Raw genomic sequence first — 19,109 nt, 5'->3', positions numbered from 1 at the left:
GCACATGTGTAAATGTACCCTGTCCTTAAACCCAAATTAGTTTCAACTCACTTGCAACTGATACAAACCCAATTGAGCATCAGCTCATTTGCAACTGACGCTAACACAATTGAGCACAAGAAATGTATAAAATGGCTTACGCCAAAAATCAGCTTGGATAGCTCACACTTGATACAATATGAAATGTTTTCTTTTTTCCAACTCACAACCTCCATACATCCACCATGTTTAGTGAAAGTCAGCCAGGTTTCCTTACGTCAACCATCATACCACCTGCAATGACCACATTCCCATTCATTTGATTTATTGTAGCTAACCAGAACTCGTCAGGCAGTGTTTAATTGTTCAGATCTCATTTTTCACTGTAATGTGTTCAAGAAACCCGCTGACCTCATTCACCTCATGCAACGGTACATCTCATTAGTCATGAAAGAGTATTGGTGTAAGCTATAAGAAATAATAGAAATAATCATGATAGTGATCTGTATCGTTGATTTATGAAGCATGATGGTAAATGTTCTAACACGAGGTACTGCTAAGGTTATCCATTGAAAATGTACTCTTTTGGTTGATAATTGTTGATAAATAGATATTCATTCATTTATTTGATGTACCGCTTATCCTCACAAGGGTCATGGGGGTGCTGGAGCATATCCCAGCTGACTTCAGGTATCAGACGAGGGGAGACCCCGAATTGGACAGCTTGAATAGGCTCCAGCAATCCGTGATCCTGACAAGGAAAAGCATTCCTCAAGATGAATGAATGAAGGAAAAAATAATCTTAAAAATCCTCTATGGTAACAGGACAAATGGGGGCGCCATATCTTAAGGTATTAAATATACTAAGCAATTACAAGGTGACTCAAATAATAATGTGTCGTTCAAGACTCAGCTTTCCAACTCATGTCAATTTTAAACCTAATGCACATCACTTAATCTAGAATTGTAATTTATGTTATTAATTTTTTAAATGGTCCCAGCGAGACCATATTATTTTAATTTGGCAGCTTGTGGTTTTCCAGTGGCAGAATTTACTCTGTGGCTGTAAAAGTTCATAGTACTATGTCGTCAAAAGTCACTTGTAATAATTGAAAAAATAATAATTCCTAATGACTTTTTAAACGTGAAATTGCAAATACGAGCTTTTTAACAGGCTGGAACAGTTTTTATGTACCAAATGGGAGTTTGGTGTACTACTACCGTTGTGATTATATTTATATTGTGTTATGAATATCCATGCTATCTATTACTAATCGGTATGGCTAATCTTATCAAGACCACCATTTGGGGAGGGAATACTGAAGCATAAGAAGCGGGAAGATAGGTCACATTGATGTTTGGTAGGGCCTCCAATAGGTCGGGTCAAGTTAAATATTTCATTTTGTGCTTAATCGTATTTTATGATGTTGATTGTTGAAATGTCGGTACCCAATAAAGGTATTTCTTCATTAATGAAGATTTTTGTAATTCGGGGCATTCAAAATGTATAGTTTTTTTTCCTGCAAGAACTTACATTATGGTACATCTCTATTACAATTGAGGTAGATTTGGAGTAATTAACAATGTTTCTCTTTCTTCTTTTTAGTTTTTATTTTGGCAAATTGAAATCTGGTGTTATGGGTTGTTTTTTTTGTTCTGGAGGAGACCAGGAGCACAGGTTCCAAAAAGACGTAGTGGTGGGCTCGTAACCATTGTGGAATTTGGAACAGTTGAGATTGATTTATTATTTGATACTGTGACAAAGAAACTAACAGGCTCCATATTTTCACAGCCTAGTTGACTTTACGATAAACACCTCTTGGAATTCAGAAACGATGCATATCTTTAGTCTTCATTTCAAATACATGAATCACAGAAAAGTACTTGCTTTAGGAAACCTCTTTGAAAACCAAATGCAATTTACCGAACTGTCTGGGAATTTAAAGTATGATCCTACATTGTTTTAATATATTGTTTTATTCCACCACCTTGCTGTCTGCCAGCCACAAATGTTTTCTTTACCATTTTCTTTCAGGAGAATAAATGGCATCTAAAAGGATGCTATCACCCTTATTTCCAGAGTTACTTTGCCATTAATTGCACCTCACAAAACACCACACATAGTTTAACACTCACAACATAGCTATTACATTGAATGGCCTGATCAGTATACACTTGGGTGTGGACACTTTCTTAAGGGGTTTCACTCGTGTTAGTAATGGGAAAAAGTGAGGTCAGTAGAGACAAAGAGCTTCTAATGTACACTACATTTATTGTGTACCATTGCTGGTTATAGTTATTACATATAATGCAGGACAAACCTTTTTTTTAATTGCGTCATAGTCTGGAATTTGTTCATTTGTTGTGATAGTTTTATGGGACATTAAACATGTTAGTGTGTATTTTGGCAATTCAACATTTTCGCGGTTAACGATGGCCATGCTTCCGTTAACAGTCAAAGTTAAGAGATCTTTTGACACGTTCATGTGTGACACACCTATGATTCTTTCAATGAAGACTTCATACATAATTCAATCTGTGTGTAAAATGTCCTATGACATGTACAATGGGATCAACATAAAACCCTGCATTATACATCTACTGGATAGGTTAGAGATGGAAATTGTTATTTAATTAGTATTTAGTGAAAATTTAATATTCAGGAATAAACACTTTTGCAATGAGCCTACCGTTGCCTGATGGTATTGGAATTTGATGGAAATTAATGCATTTCTAAAAATTTTTATTGCAGACTCCTTAACATTGGCATACAGAAACGGCATTGATTTTTTTGCGATCATTTGAATTCCAATAATTCCATATTTCATTAATTTAATACTAGCTAAAATTGTGTGCACCTTGTTGAAGTTTGTCATAGTTGTGATTAGGTTGCCATCATTTTTGCAAGCCTGAAAATGAGGACATTTTAATTACATTTTGTGTTCTTTGCCTGTGGCTGTGCAAGATCTCAAAATAAACACGTATCCACTGACAGACCCTCTTGCCAATGGCTAATCATATAAAAAAAATTACGTTAAAGTCTGAAATATGAAAATTCTATTCAGTCAGCCACATAGTAATGAAAATCCCCCTACTTGCAGGGGGAAAATGACCTATGAAAAAGGGCAATCAGGGCATTATCAGTAGAAAGACACTGATATCAAAGTTTCTTAGAAATAATGTAATCCAAACAATGTGAGGTCACTTGGAATGTACTGTAATCTGGACTGGACATTTTCCATTGGACAATGAACTCATATTTAGCTGATTCATTCTATGTTTTTCTTCAAATGTTACTCCTTGTTTGTGCTGGTATTTTGCTTAAAAGTGACTCTTACATCACTTCAAATATTCTCATATTTCATTGTTGGACACAATAATTTTCTGTAAAGCAAGGCCAAAATGAGAGCAGCTGTGAAAACAGAAGACATGAATCCTCTACTAATACTCCATAAACTGTAAATGCCATTTATCTGTTTTGAACCCATGTGGATAAATCCTTCACCCAACCCTCTCAAACTCAAATGATACATCTCATGCCAAATGATTAGAGCCATACAGACATCCTTTGTTTTTCTTCTCATGGCAAATTCAGACTGACCCATAAGACCAGACTTGCCGGTTGGAAAATAAATGGCACTGACAATAGTTAATCCTTGTTAGAAATATTTCAAAATATATTCATTGGTTTTGGCAAATCAGAATAGTAGGTTGTAAAATCTCTTGTCACCATGCTTGGCGAAATCAGTGAACCCTAAACGTCACCCTCAGCCTTCTGTTATTATCTTTGGCTTTGCTGCCAATGTGGGATTCAGTCGCTTTCCAAGAAACACGGTTGAACTTATGAGAAACATTGTGTATGTATTTTGACTGCTGAGAGTCCCAACTCCCTTTTGTCTGGGCACCACAGTGAGGAAATGCAGCACTGCTGCACACAGTGGCATTAAAACATTTGTTTTAAGTGATAGAGCAGATTAATATCCTGGAAACATTTATGTTTATACTTGGAAAAAGTAGTAGAGATAAGAAAATGTTAATTACATTACAAGAGCATGCCCTGAGATTGTTTTTTTTAATTATTATTATTATTTTTTACCCCTAACAGGAATGTGTCAATTGACAGACCGTGTGACTTTGTCCAACCAATTTAATACAATATGTTTCACATCTTTTAAAAGCTGTAGTTCTTAGCATTTTGTAGTACTAATTGGATATTAACTTAGTTCATTGGCAGTGTGTTTCCATATTATATCAGTTCTCACTTAAAGACTGGATCGAGAATTCAGGTATTTTTTTATATACAGTATTTCAGTCACTTATATTATGCTTTATATGGATATCTGTATCATATATCATGAAAAAAGCAAAGTGTTGATGGAAAGGTCATGTAATGACCTCATGGTGATGTCATTACCTTAAAAAATGCTTTCATACAATTCAAATAGGCAATTTTAGGCAACATGTTCTTTTATAATATGATGAATGAAGGTGAGTAATAATGTTGTTCGATGGAGGGCTGTGTTCTCCAAGTGCCTTTCTCGTTTAGGCCTTTCATCACATTGTTTGACATTCTGCACAATCTCAAATGTATAAATGCATAGCCAAAGAGTAATTCATTTGAAGTCATCTAATAAACAGTAATTACTTGATAAGACCTCACTGTCAAAAATTTAGAAGACATTATTTCTGTCATCTGCGTGTATGAAGCAGTACTGCAAGTTGGTAGGCCGTTCCAAAACATGGAGTAACACATCTGAATTCCATTAGCTAAAAGCATTGGCTCCGTGAATGAAATTAAGATGTATAGGGAGTTTGCTCTTTTGAGTCTACCAACTCCAGAACGTTGACTGATGTACGTCTGATCTCGTGACATGAAACACCATGTTTTTTTTGTTGTGGCAGGTAAAAAAAAAGGATTGCTCCAATAGACGCTATGAGTAGACTTACAGACTTTTGCAAGACTGTCTGTCTGTGCATTATGTTTTCACCCAATCAATCCTTATGTGCTATTTTTTTACAATATTGAAATCGTGGCAAATACATGAGGTTCTCATGGCAAGCTGTTTTTGACTAGCGCATGTTGAGCTCAATTGTGAATGAATAATCGTGATTGATTAGGGATGTCATTTGTGGAATCTGACAGAGTGGAAGGATGGAACTGACGATAGATGGAAACATAATGTATTTTTTTTATTGAAATGTGCTGCCCCTTATCAGAAATCTTGGTCTCAACTACAGGTCATAGCTTGTCCAAAAGGCCAAAAGTTGGCCTTGAATGAATCCAGATTAAACCTTTCCGGAAAGAATGCTGAAGTATGTCATAAGGAGAACACATTTTTAAGCATATCCATATTGGGTCAAAATACTGGTAGACGTGTATAATTGTCATTGTGAATGACAGATATTGAGCTATAATAATCAACTACCCAAGTTATGGCTATCATCATTTTGCCCAGGCTTGTTTGTTTAGATCTTTGTAAGCATATGATTTGTGATGAATGTGAGCGTGACTGGTTGTTCTTCTCCTTGTGCCCTGTGATTGGCTGGCCACCAAATCAGGGTGTCCCCCGCCTGTGGCCCAAAATCAGCTGGGATACTTCAGCACCCCCGCGACCCTAGTAAGGATAAAGCGGTTAAGTAAATGAAAAAAAAATGAGATGAGATATAATTTGGTTGAACAACATAAAAAATCCCTGATATCAAGCATGCATTGCAAGAGGGATATTGTCACTATTCGCCAGTCTGTGTTAACCAGATAAAAACAGATGGTTTTACTTGAAGAGGAACTCCCGTCAAATTTATTTTTCTATGGCTTGTGCTTGTTCGATAAACTTCTCATGGTGTGTCATGTTTATTGTGCTGATACTATCTTTGTACTAAAAGGGTGTTCGGGAATCATGGGGTATCATGGGGAAAAATGATCTAACAAGCGCATCATTGCCATATGTGAATGATTTCCTTCTCAAGTGACAAACATAAAAAAAAACCTCAAACCTTATTTTCAGTGCCTGTACTAAACACATATTTTGTCAAGTAATAGAAGTAATGTACTCGATGTAGTATGTCTTTTTTTACGTTGACCATAAAATGTACAGTATACGTCACACTTATCGCTTTGGGTTCAATTCCAAATTGTACTGTCTTATGGATGATGCCTGTTTTGAGGGGAAAAAATCATTCATTCATTCATTTTCCGAACTGCTTATCCTCACAAGGGTTGCTGGGGGTGCTTGAGCCTATCCCAGCTCACTCTGGCCACCAGGTGGGTGACACCCTGAATTGGTGGCCAGCCAATGGCCAATATTGTCAAAGAACGTTCAACTAGACGTCCTGTTTTCACTTTCATAAGTGAAAACAGGACAACTAATAAGCATGCAGGATTTAGTTGCATACTTCTATTACAATTTATTTTGAACAGAAATGATTGCCGAATGCATTCGATTTTATCAAAACACAATATTCTTCAGGGATGCAATTTCTGGATGTGTACTGACCGTGAAGTGGGCATTTCTTCCAGCCAGCCTGTAATTGTAAGATTGAAAAGGCCAAACATTTAGCCAGACTGCTGTTCTGTGGTCCACAAAAACCTTGAAATAAAAAAACGTGAGTCTTCATTATGATTTTGCACAGATGGTAATTGTTTCATTATGCGTTTTCATACTCATTTTCTACATCACTGTTTGCCTTATAAACATTTATCATGATCAAGTCTGATGACGCATTAATGTCAATGTTTATTTTCTATTAAATTGCCTGGAACCACACTGACTTTTTATCCAGTGCAGTTTTTGAACGTAATATTTTGTAAAACCTACATATGGTATATTAATTCATTCCACATTTAGAGTTGCATTTAAGACAAGAAAAAAATATTGAATGAATATCATCTACGACAGAATTAATTGTAATAACAGTAATGAAAAATTACACATTTCATTATGGAATGATCAGAATAGATCATGTTAGTAAAAAAACAATCTAACATCCTGTGCTTGTTTCTTCTCATTCAATGAAATGTAGTCCTATAAATGTATGATGTCAATACCAAACATTGAATTTATAATCCAAAACAAACCATAATTCTTTCAAGTGTATATTTATTGGGCTTATTCAGTGGTATCCTGCCTCACATTAAGAAAAAATAACAGCACTTTATATGTTTCGTGCCACTTGCTACGCCAATACTGGAATTGCTGTGTGATGATTTAAGAGTCGAGGCATGAGCGGACATCCAGAGGTTTCCAAGTGATGATGTAAAGACAGGAAACAGGGGCCTTAAATTAGGCCACAAGCTTTCCACTGTTTTTTTTGCACCTTGTTCAGTGAGGTGACAGACCTCTGACAGTTTTCACTTGTGCTAGCCAGGGACCCGCTTAGTCCAGCATTAGATTGCCAAAAGTAAACAAAGCACACGTTTTCTTTCATGGTGACTGGCAAAACATTTTAGCACCTCTGAAATTCAGCTGTAAATGCAAGACAGAATCGCTATTTGTAACTTCAGTATCAGTGCCCAGTCTTTGTCTTTCATGTTAATGGGCTAAATACATGTTTTTCCTCCCTGTCTATGTAATTCAATTCCAATTTTATTGACCAGACTCATTATAACTAGAATATAATCATATGTATGCTTGTATATCACTGCTAGTTAAGAATTTAAAACACTGGATATTTGTCCAAAATATTATATTTAGAATTTTCTTTTAAATTAAATAGTAGACGGCTGGTTCTGAGGTTGGGGGTCAAAGTCCAAGCTCTGGCTTTCCTATGTAAAGTTTGCATCAATGTGTAACTTTTCTTCAGGTACTCACTCTGAAGTCTTGCGACATTCCAAAAACATCTTTTATCACTCTATAATTCTAGGAATTACGTATGGATTAACCCAACCATCACACATATTTAAATAGATCACGTCTTGCCAAGGGTGCGGTCGGTATCATATTTTCAGCGAGGTTGGTGGTCATTGAGATGATGACAACCATGTACTACAGTTTTGACACATTTGGTGCATTTTACATTTGACTAATGAACAAATTGTTTGACCAGTGCTCTTTTTCTTCTTTGTAGAGATTTTGTATTCTGGTTGGTGTGGAATGATGGAGGCTGGATTGTCCATTTTTTTCCCAATCTACCTTAAAAATTCACAGAATGGAAAATGCTCATAACAGATGGCCTTCCAGCGAATACAGGTATCGATAGACCTCACTTCAATGGCATTTTATTCATTTCCTAAAAGTTTGGTATATCATATATTTCACTCCCCCAACTCGCGGCGGTTTTGAAATAATGCAGACAGCTTTAAATGTCCATCTTTTTGTATTTCACAAGGACAAATTAGGAAAAATAATTTGGTTTTGGATTGCCTTTCTCTCGGTTAACATTTGTTTAGTTAACGACAGCTTGAAAGAACATGACTCAATGTGATCCAGATGGATCTACAACCAGTTTTCAGTGGATTTATTTCTGTTCAAAAACCAAAAAAGTCCCTTTACTCCTATAAAGATGAAAGTTGTTTTCTGAACAGACCTACTGAAAATAAGAAAACATCTTGTCAGTATTTTTTGTTTGTTTTCTAAACAAATTGCCATCCAAAATGAGCTAATAACCCCATTTTTCAGCAAATAAGGCCTTTTCAATGGGCTAAACCATCACAAACTGTCGTTTAAATATGTTCTTTGATGAAACGTTCCTATGAGTACCCCAATGATAAAATATGTTTGGAACACTAAAAGAAACTATTTGAATAGTGGACATCTGATTATACTCAGTGTCCAGTGTCTACATGCTGAGCAGACCTAAAAGAGCTAAAGAACAAGTGCTGTGCTGGGAAAACTGGGATGTTTTCATTTCTCCAGTCACAACAATCTCACATACATTAACGTGGTAGAGAACAAGGATGCCAAACACTTCCCGAACAATTTCAGGGGATCGTTCACATGCATACATATTGTGGTTCTATCTCATTAAACATCCACATCTCCGTGCCAAAAACTACAACCAGGAATGAACATGCCTAACCAAGTTATCTTAATGTGAGAAAACAATGAAGCCAATAAACGTTCCGGAAAAAGGTCTTTGCAGCTGAAAAGTCTGTGTCTTTCAGAACTTTGAAAGTCACACAGAAATTTCGATGTGACGACACATAATAAATATGATAGCTTTGTGTGAGAAACATTCTGCAAAACTCTAGAGACGTCCGGATTAATACATTTCACGAGAGCTCAGTTCAACTATCATTAAGGGATAACTCTATTTTGTTGTACTTTTGCAACACTTATTAAAAAAAACAGCTAGACCGTTTTAGATCTTAGCTTTGAAGAAACAGAAAATCATTTCCCAGTTATTTTTAACATTAAAATGCCTAATTTCCACAGTTAGGGATGCGGAAGGCAAGAACCTTTCTGTTACAATTATTTTCAAGAACAGTAGAACTTTTTAAGGCTGACTGTGTTCATACAGGCTTCATTGCAATCATGAAATTTCTTTAGGCTTAATTTCTCACACTAAAAGCCGAGGCATTGATTGAGTGGTAAATCCCCCTATCTCCCCTAATAATTCCTTTCAGGGGCGGCATAAGGAAGTTTTAACAATGTCAAGGAAGTGTTTTTTGTGTATAAGGGAAAGGAGTGTAAGAATACAAAAGCATGCGAGAAAAAAAATGGAGGGTTAACTATTGAAGTTGTATTCTTCAATATAACTTTTCAGACAAATTAGCTACGCAAATTGTGATCGAACAGGAAATGTCACTGTTATCCACTTATGTATGATAAGGTCAATGTTTGAGGACAAACTTTTCCCATGTCTTAAGTTACCCCCACAATGGCTTGTCACCATCTCACTTAATGCTTGCGCTTAAGTGTATCTTTCACTGGCCGTCTAGTGGTATGATGAAAAGCCATATCATCAGTGTCTACGCTGCCTAAGAATTCCATCTCCCTTTCAGACGTGCTTTGTCGTATATCAAACATTCCAAAATCTGATAACTTAACCAGGAGCCTGAGAACTTTGATAAGGCCACATTCAAACATTCATTCATCCATTCATCTTCTGTACCGTGCTTCCTCGTGAAAGTTGCTGGGCTCGCTGGAGCTACAGACTACACCCCAAGACTCATATTCACTCATAATTACACCACCATTAGCGGGAATCGAACCCGCACCTTCCTGCACCCGAGTCAAGCAAGTGAACCTCCCAGGGGCACACTTTCAAACATAATTCAACAATTGTTTAAAGCATTTAAAATCTAGGGACACTTTCTATTACCTTTTTCAAATCAGAAGTTTTTTTTTTGTTAAAATTATGAGAAAGGGTTATGTTGAAAATTGATTTACAATGTATGTAATATAACTTTGATGAAAGGAAAACGACATCTAGAGAACAATTGTTGTTTATTGGGCTTATAAGGTAAGTCGTGATTTTTTTACCCCCAGCCAAAGCTTTATTAAATTGAAACATAGCAAAAAAGGGAACGAAAACATGCTTCTTTGATACATGAGGAATGTTCTTTAGCTCATTATAAAAACAAATTGGTCCATTTAATGTATTTTTATGACCACATATATTAACTTTATACATGATGTAGATTAGGTGAAAGCCTATCATGTCATTGTTAATCACTGTGACTAGCCAAAAGAACAAAATCATGCAACTTAAAGGACATATTTAATGATGTTTCATATTTATGTCATTTTTCAATCGGAATGTTTCATTTTCAAAAGAACGAACCCAATTATTTGGGACTGTCATTTTAAACGACAAATCATTAATGGTAACCATTATGACTTGCACATGTTTTTTTAATTTTTTTTTATTTGGACTCAATCACATTCATTAAACTAGTTGGACATACATAAACTTGGATGTTCTGCTCAATTGCTTTCTTCCAGATTGCTCTTAAAAATGTTGATGCCAAAAAATTCGTCACTCTGCAATGCAAGTCTGGGTCCTTGAAAAAGATTGTCAGTTTTCCCCTGGTGCCTGAAGTTCAGTACCCCATCTGGAGTACAGTCTGGGTGAGTACATCAATCTTTGAAAATGGCCCAATTTCCTAGTGTGCGACTTTCCATGTCAGAAAAAAATAATCTCAATGTACTGCTGCATGACGTTGCTCACCTGGCAGTATGTTGTTTTTCTTAAAAAAGCCAAAGATAATTATCATTATTTGGGGTCATTGCAAACGGAATGAAAACATTTCATTTGTAGAATAACACTTTTGGAAAGAGGCACAACATCATACCAAAGCAGACTTGCACATTTAATGATTTAAGGGCCAAAAGTGTCCCAACGGGCATCTTTTATAGTATTGTGTAACCTGAAAATTTCATATTTAGGGGCATTCGTAAGTACAAGTACCACTGTACTCTTATCATGAATGTATTTTCTCCATAAGAAATAACTGAATTCCAGTTAATCCGTGCAACACTTCATATGACCCTCAATGTTACCCTCAAAGATCCTGTAAGGTCATTTTAATGATTTTGTTTGAGATACATGAAATCTGGTTGGCCAAAAAAATCCCTCATACATACTTTATACAGTTTGTAACACTCTTTTCTTATTAATTATTGCTTTGTTTCAATTCTCAGCATTCTATTCTGTTTCTCACCTCTGTCTTTGGTTGCCATTTTCCTGAGGGAAATATTGCTCACTTGTAAGCACAAATGATTGAGCACTTTGATACAAAATTCGGTTACCAGAGACATGTTGCCGTCTGCCTCCTAGCGGGATGCCGAGGCCCTCGCCATTATCCAATGGCGTAGCAACTCCAATAATTTAGAGTTGCACACAAAGCCAGATTTTCTAGGAGACAGATTAGGTTAGGTTAGAACTTTATTTCATCCCGTATTCGGGAAATTTCTTGGAGGAGAGCACTAACCCATTCAGTGGAACTTTCAGCGCCCTACAATCCACACAATACACCACAGTTCTAGTTTATGACGTCATTACAGGTCACAGTGTACAACAGTGCACTCTTTTATAGAAATGCAAGAGAAATCAGGGTTTTCTAATTCAAACAGTATTCTTGGAAATAAAATTCAAATGTGGCACATATTGGAAACATGCCTATGTTGAACAAGAGCTGTCCAGCAGAGTGGAGCCAGCGTCACTGTGTGGCCATCTGCATGATAACTATCTCATCAACTATCCAGTACAACATCCCACAGGAAAATGTGTACACCCAACTAATGAACAAGGGCTTTTTGTTTTGTTACACAGCAATTTTCCTCTAATGCTACAAGTGGTGCACACGACAAAGAGGTAAACAAGACATAAACAGCACTTTCTGTGAATGTGTGCTTGTCATTTGAACATGGTTGTAGATAAAAGAGTATTTACCACTGGCTGCCATTGAAAAAAAAAAGTTGAGTAATGGAGGCCTTAAGATACTACCAATACAGATAATGTGTTTTTGTTCAGAGAGCAGATGCAGGATTCATCCCATGTGACCTCATGCTTGTGTCAGAGAGAGAGAGAGAGTTTTATTGGATAAAGAATGTTGTTTCAGGCTTCGAATACAAGTATGATAATGCATGGTCAATGTAAATACCAATATTCCATTGCCCAAACACGACAGCCATAAAACAGTATGAATTTACAGAGCTATGCTATAAAATCTAGTTTGACCTCCCCCTATTTTTCAGTGTTCCGTTTAATCAGACCTTTTTTTGACAAAAAACAACATTCAGTCTTGTCCAAAGGAAGGGGACCAGACTGCATGTAAATAGGTAGCAAATGGAATAGTACAAACACTTTTCTCGTCCAGAATACACTTGTGCCTCAATTTGTCACAAATCAAACATGGAAAGAATAGTCACATGCAGACTGCAACGTTGAGTCAATGCACTCCCTGTGTTTTGGTTTCTTATTCTTGATTTACCGCAATCAGGTGAGTCTGTTATTTTATGCAATGTTTGTGTTCCCAATATTATGAATAGCTGTGATTGGCTGAGAATGTGGTAACCTGCTACAGTGGGACTTTAAGTAAAATGAGTTGAATTGTTTGATTAAATGTCATAAATCCTTGGAAGGTATATAACACCTCTGAAAGATTAACTAGGTCTCCAAACACATTTTATATATTCAACCTGCCACCTTATTTTCTTTTTAACTTAATTATGTCATGTTCAGTATATTTTAGTACACCGTCATTCTTGCATGTCTCACTTATAGAAAAAAAATATAACTGAAATGTATGAGTGAGTGTGGAAAAAAATCTAAACAAAATAGAAACCTAGTTAAAGCTTATACTACATGTGTATTTATAATAAATACTACATACTATACAATACTACTGTTAACAATATGAATTTCATATTTCCTCTGAAAATAGTGTTGACAATCTTTTCCATTCTGTCCGGACTTGTTGTTGAATTAATAATTTCTACACGTTTGGTGCAAAGACCCTGAATTATTCTTACCAATTGACTTACAACACTTAAGAGAGGATATCTTTTATGTTGATTTAGACCCTATAATTGTGGAAATTCTTTAATATTTAGCATTTTGTTTTTTCAACCAATCATAAGTTCATAATGCAGTTTAGTGAATTAAAACCTTCAAACTCTAGTGCCGACCAAACAGCGAGTCCGAAGACTTGCTGGAGAGTTGATCTCGGCTCACTTCCTAACAGAGCATGGTGCAGTTCGATTTATGTGTGAAAACGACGGCACCGTGGTTTCGGATGAAAGCTGGAATAACACACCTAGAGAATTAGAATTATCAGACAGTGATTGAAGTAACCTCGAATGGATGAGTTTGTTCTGGAATTGACTACATAAGTTCTCATTTCTTAATCAAATAAAATGAGCTTTGTATTTCGTCTGAACAACGAAGTTTTGGCCTAACATTCCATAAATCAGCATGAGGAAGTATGAAGACTAACAGTGGATGCCACTACTATGACGAATTCTGTGTGTTTTGGAAAGTACTGTACAACACGCAGGTCTGTCAAATTTGTTTCAGTTGGAGTAATGACTTTGTCTGCAGCATGCGCCAGTAAAAAGTACATCTCCTCTGTCTCTCCTATTTCAAATTCCAAATCGATAGCAAAAATATGGACAATAATATTGTTGCCAGCACTGACGTAGTTCCAGACTAACGGTTGGAATTCAAGACAGAGTGAATCTGTTATTGTGGAGTTTGGAATCGATTGTGAGTCCTGCTGTGATACAATAGAGTTATAGCAAGTGCAAATGGGATATTAGTCTTGGAAGGCTCTATTGGTTTATAATTTTAGACACATTAGTTTAAATCTTTATCTTGCACGACTTCAATGTTAATGACCAACCCTCTTCTTGACTGCTCAGTGCAATAATTATGCTACATTAAATATATTTATTATATGTGCAAGTCATTTTACTCAGATTGGCTGGCAACAAGTTCTTGGTGTACTCTGCCTCCTGCCTGTTGTTATCTGGGATAGGCTCTATCACCCCCACACTCCTTGTGAGGATAACCAGTTTAGGCGATGAATGAAATGAATGAAAGAAGTTTCATTTGGAGATCAAGACCCAATTCCAACATGAAAAACAAGCTGCTATGGCCATACCCAAGAAATAGACTCATGCAGACTAGGTAATCTTGTTGCTGCAATAGTTGCTGTAGAGGAGATAGATAACTTTTCAAAACTGACAGAGATCTCTTGAATAAGTCATGGAAAATTTAATGAAACATGAACAGGAAACATCTTTGCATAGAATTTATTTTTAGGCAATATTGTGCTATTGTTCTGGAATTCATATGCACGTAAGTCCTTAGCTATGCTCCAAATTGAATGATTAAATTTCACCTTATGAACTGCAGTCACCATGACATCTGATGAGGTCATTTTTTTCTGTTTAAAATGTTTGCCCACATTTCCTAATAAGATTAGAAGAGCTATTCACACTTGGAGGTTGTTTGTGGCAACCAATCCCAAAGAGAATTTGATGACCAACCCTCACTGGAATTTCTTGCTAGCATCAAGTCTAAGAACTTTACGATACCTGACAATTATTAGGTTTATGGCAACAGAATATCTTATTCTGTTCTCAAAGTAAATTAAATCTTTTATTTTATTTTGTGAACAGAATAGGTTCTTTGGCAGCAGGGTTGATTTAGTATGTTGGTTGACATTCTGCTTTATTTTGGTGTACATGTAAAGATTTGCCTTATGTTTTTGTCCCTTGGTCTTTCTTTTGACAAGCTTTTAGTACCACTTGTTTTTGTTGTGCTTTGAATCTGGCCTGTGGACACTGGCCAGGAAAACAAACTGTTGCTCAAAACTTCTCACTTTCTCTCATCTGTTTGAGTCCAGTATTGTGTGCCCCTTGACAGTTCAACTACATTACTCCAGAGAAAACATACAATATTTCTGAACCATCATTTGAGAGACAACACTGGGAGCATCTGGACAATCATTTCTAAAGGCAAAGCAAGTGCTGGAAAAGAGAGGAGTGTTGACTGAACATATGTGAATGAATGGGAGTCAAGGGGAATACAGAACACGTGTATCCTCTTTGACTATGTAAGGCGGAACACAAAGCAAGGGTTTGGACTTCAAATACAGTACTTATCAGGTCAGAGCAAGATTGAATTGAAAAAAAAGGTCTATGAACATATTCAAGCCATTTCTAGCTGGAAGAAATTGCCAGGTGTGTTATGTGGTAGGTGATGTCTCCTAGGATAAAAAAGAAAAGTTCATAAAACCGTGGTAAAGATGGCTTTAGTGTTACAGATAGATTTCAGCCCTCGGAATCAAAGCTGGAGGAAGAAAATGGAAGGTTTTATTTTTATTTTTTTAATCTCTGGAGTGATTTGATTGGATCGGCTTAAAGATGATTTGGGGATGAAGATTTAAGAAGCCAATTTAGATGGTTTGGGCATGGAAAAAGTGAGTACACCCACGGTTAAAAGATTTGAGACACTTTCTCCTCCTGCTAAACAATCAAGTGTCTCGAGACCTTTGACCGAATAGTTACACTGGCAGAAGGATGAGAAGAATGGATCTGTCGGGCGAAACAATTTGAGAAATGGCTAAGACAAAGTTAAAATACGCATTGAGGGAAGATATGAGGACAGTTTGATGTAAAAGGAGGATGTTGAAAATGATGCGCTGTTCCAACCGCTAAAGTGAAACGATGAAAGGAAATACGGGATTTGAGAGATAACCTCCTCTGCTGCCCAAATAATTCAATCATTGTTTTAATTGATTCTGGTGGTTTCTAATCCACGCGGCGGTCATCATGTTCTGGCACCACTTTGCACACTGTGCTTTAGGAATGATTTACAAGAACAATGTGCTTATGCTCTGCGCTGCTGTCAGACATTCTCATTCAATGGATCAAAGCACCGCTGCTTCAACTTCTGATTCTGGTTAACAGACTGACAGTTGCCATTACTTTCGCAAACTCTCTCAGAATTACGACACCAGACAGGCAGGTGTGTTTCATTCAATTGGTATTCTTATCTGTGCTCTATGCCAATTGTGTTCTCACTACCTCCAAGACGGCTTTCCTTCCACATGTGCACTGCCAGTCACTAGGTCCCTCTGATTGCTTGCTTCCTCATGCTGAAGGTGATTTCATAAGGTCTCATATTTATGGTAATTACATTTTCCTAGTACCAGTGGTAAGATGACGAATCAAAGCAGCTGTAGATGTACGTAAAGATGTTTCAGAGGTAATTGTCAAGCTATGTGGGTCGCTGTTCCTCAGACTTGTAGCTGACGCTCTCAGATAAGTATGCTTTGTATCCATGCAAGTGTTTGGCAAATAGTTCAATTCCTTCATGATGGGGGACTTGCTCTCTTCCACTAAATGTTGCTCTCCCTCTCCCCCCACCCTCTGTCCTTGCTGGCAACAGTACTAGTACTGCTGGCAAGAGTGACCAGAATAAAAACAGCAACAACAGACAAGGAGGAGGGAAAAAAGCAAAGTGATCCATTGAGGTTTTGCCGACTTTTAATCGCACATTGTTCTCCTTTTTTTTCTCCCGGTTGCTCCACTATTTGTGTTAATTAGGTAGCAGAGAATAAAACCAGCTCATCTGGTGAAGGGTGTTGCATTTGGGAGCGAGATGGCTAACGGAAAGGTTCAGCTGCTCCTTCATGGACTCTTCTTCGTAGCAGTGATTCAACCGTCTCTGCAAGGAGGTAAGCATGTGTCCCAGATCACCTAAAGTCTCAGTCAAAAGAAACAGGTGCAAGCTTGTCATTTTTGTTATCTTTTCCACCTGAAGAAAGTTTTAAAGTCATTCTTTTTAGGATTTAAGAAAAGTTTTACAATGACCTGTCCAATGTCTACTTTTATGTTTTTTTTCCAATTCAATTTAAACACTTACAATGCAATTATGTCATGTTAACCAACTAATAACATTCTTTTTATATCCGATTATAACATCAACCAATTGATCAAATTTGTACAATTAAGATTTTTTTTGGATACAAGACTGTTGATGTTTCATTGCTTTATCCCCCTTTTAAAACAAAATGTAATGTATTCGTGTTTCCATAAAAGGCTAAGTTCATTTAAAGTCGTCTCAGATAACAAATGTGCTGAATCTTTTCCAAGCACTTTGACAACAATCCAAAACTCTCTCAATAATCTAAGACATTATCTCTGCATGCTCGAGAAAATGTGTCTGCTTCAAGAATACTCAATAAAGTAGTGCAGGATCCATCCACAGTCTAGTCTATTGCCAATTTCACATTAAACAGAAGCAACAGCAGCTCCACGTGCATCTATATATGCAACACTTTTTTTCAACAGTCGCCAGTATTCTTGTCTAATTATACCTTTTTTTTATAACCTAAACATCTTTGTAGGTATTCACCTCAGACATACACAAATACAGACAGTGTATATACTTTAAACCATGTGTGTAGCTGTAACAAGTGGGTGAGACAATGTCTCATTGGTGGACTCCCAGCCAGATGGACACAGGGAGAGTTATCCTGTCCATATTGACAGCTTGAATCTGCCAGATTTTGAAAGAATCAATTGAATGCAAAACCACCTAAAAGATGACCCAAACCTTTTTACATGGTTCATTTTAAGAGCCATTTGACTTTACAGCTTATCTTTTATAGACAGAGAAAGACATTGTGCTCACATGCCTTTCCTCCCACTCTTACTCAGTCTGAGTTTACTTTTCATCCCTTTTTACACTACATTGATTTAAGTGGACTTTCTCTCCATGCCTGAGCACCACTGAAAGAAAAAAAATCTAATCAGATTTAAACTAGGTCCAAAATAATACATACCAAGTTACATTGTATCTCTGATATCCATTTTAGCATACATGTTGTCATATCACAGCATCTGTTTTCATCTGGATGCTTTTTCATTCATCTCAGTGGAGGTAGGAAACTCAGGCCAAGAAAGGAACTATTACATTTGGAGAACATCAATCATCAAACATTTATATACTCACAATTGTGGTGGTCCCTCCCTGTCCCAACAGAATTATAAGGATTATGTGGAAACATGGCTTCCTTTATGGGGGTTTTACACTCTGTGAATTCTCATCCTCATCCTTTTGGCACATCATATGTAGGAAGATAGCAGAATTTGATGGCAAAAGCCAGGTATTTGTTCAGATAAAGTATCTATTTCTACAAGCTGGCTGCCTTGTATCCAGCCCTGGTTTGTCATCAAACTATGTAGCAGGTCAGAGAGCGGTGATTATCAGTATTGGCTGAACTTATTCAGAGTCCTTATTAAATCCACCCATAACATCATATGGTCCTCAAACTAGCTCCATCTGTGTGTGCACTAAAACTGGTGGGGGAAACAAAAACCACAAGCCTTGTCCTAGGGTCAAGTATCTAGGAATAAAATGAACATTTTTAGCACTCCATTGCACTCGATTGGAGTGCGCAGCACGCTTTTTGAATTATGATCTAGCTAAATACATGTGTGAATATTTCATGTCGACAAGTAAAACAGATTTAGCTTGTGCAGGAAAAAAAACTAGACAAGAATAAACTGGGTCTTTCTCGAATTGGAGGACATTTTGCTTTCAAAACCCTGAAAATAACCATTCACTTGACTGTTTTCCGACTAGACATAAATTCCTAATATGGCTAAATTCCTGTAATTGCACTAACTGAGGTGAAAATGCATACTAATATTAAAAATCAACAAACTTAAATC

At 36.7% G+C, this 19,109-nt stretch overlaps 1 protein-coding gene across 1 annotated transcript in view; it reads left to right on the top strand.

Moving 5' to 3' along the window:
• The first annotated feature begins 16,851 nt into the window (after positions 1 to 16,851).
• elna (elastin a) overlaps positions 16,852 to 19,109 on the top strand; it is a 30,186-nt gene continuing 27,928 nt past the window's right edge. The window contains exon 1 of the mRNA XM_077722927.1: positions 16,852 to 17,107. Coding sequence (XP_077579053.1) covers positions 17,032 to 17,107 — 76 coding nt within the window. The 5' untranslated portion in view covers positions 16,852 to 17,031. The remainder of the gene's footprint in view (positions 17,108 to 19,109) is intronic.

The sequence above is a fragment of the Stigmatopora nigra genome, chromosome 8, assembly GCF_051989575.1.
Source record: "Stigmatopora nigra isolate UIUO_SnigA chromosome 8, RoL_Snig_1.1, whole genome shotgun sequence".
NCBI classification, from domain to species: Eukaryota; Metazoa; Chordata; class Actinopteri; order Syngnathiformes; family Syngnathidae; genus Stigmatopora; species Stigmatopora nigra.
This window is presented reverse-complemented; position numbering and strand designations above follow the sequence as displayed.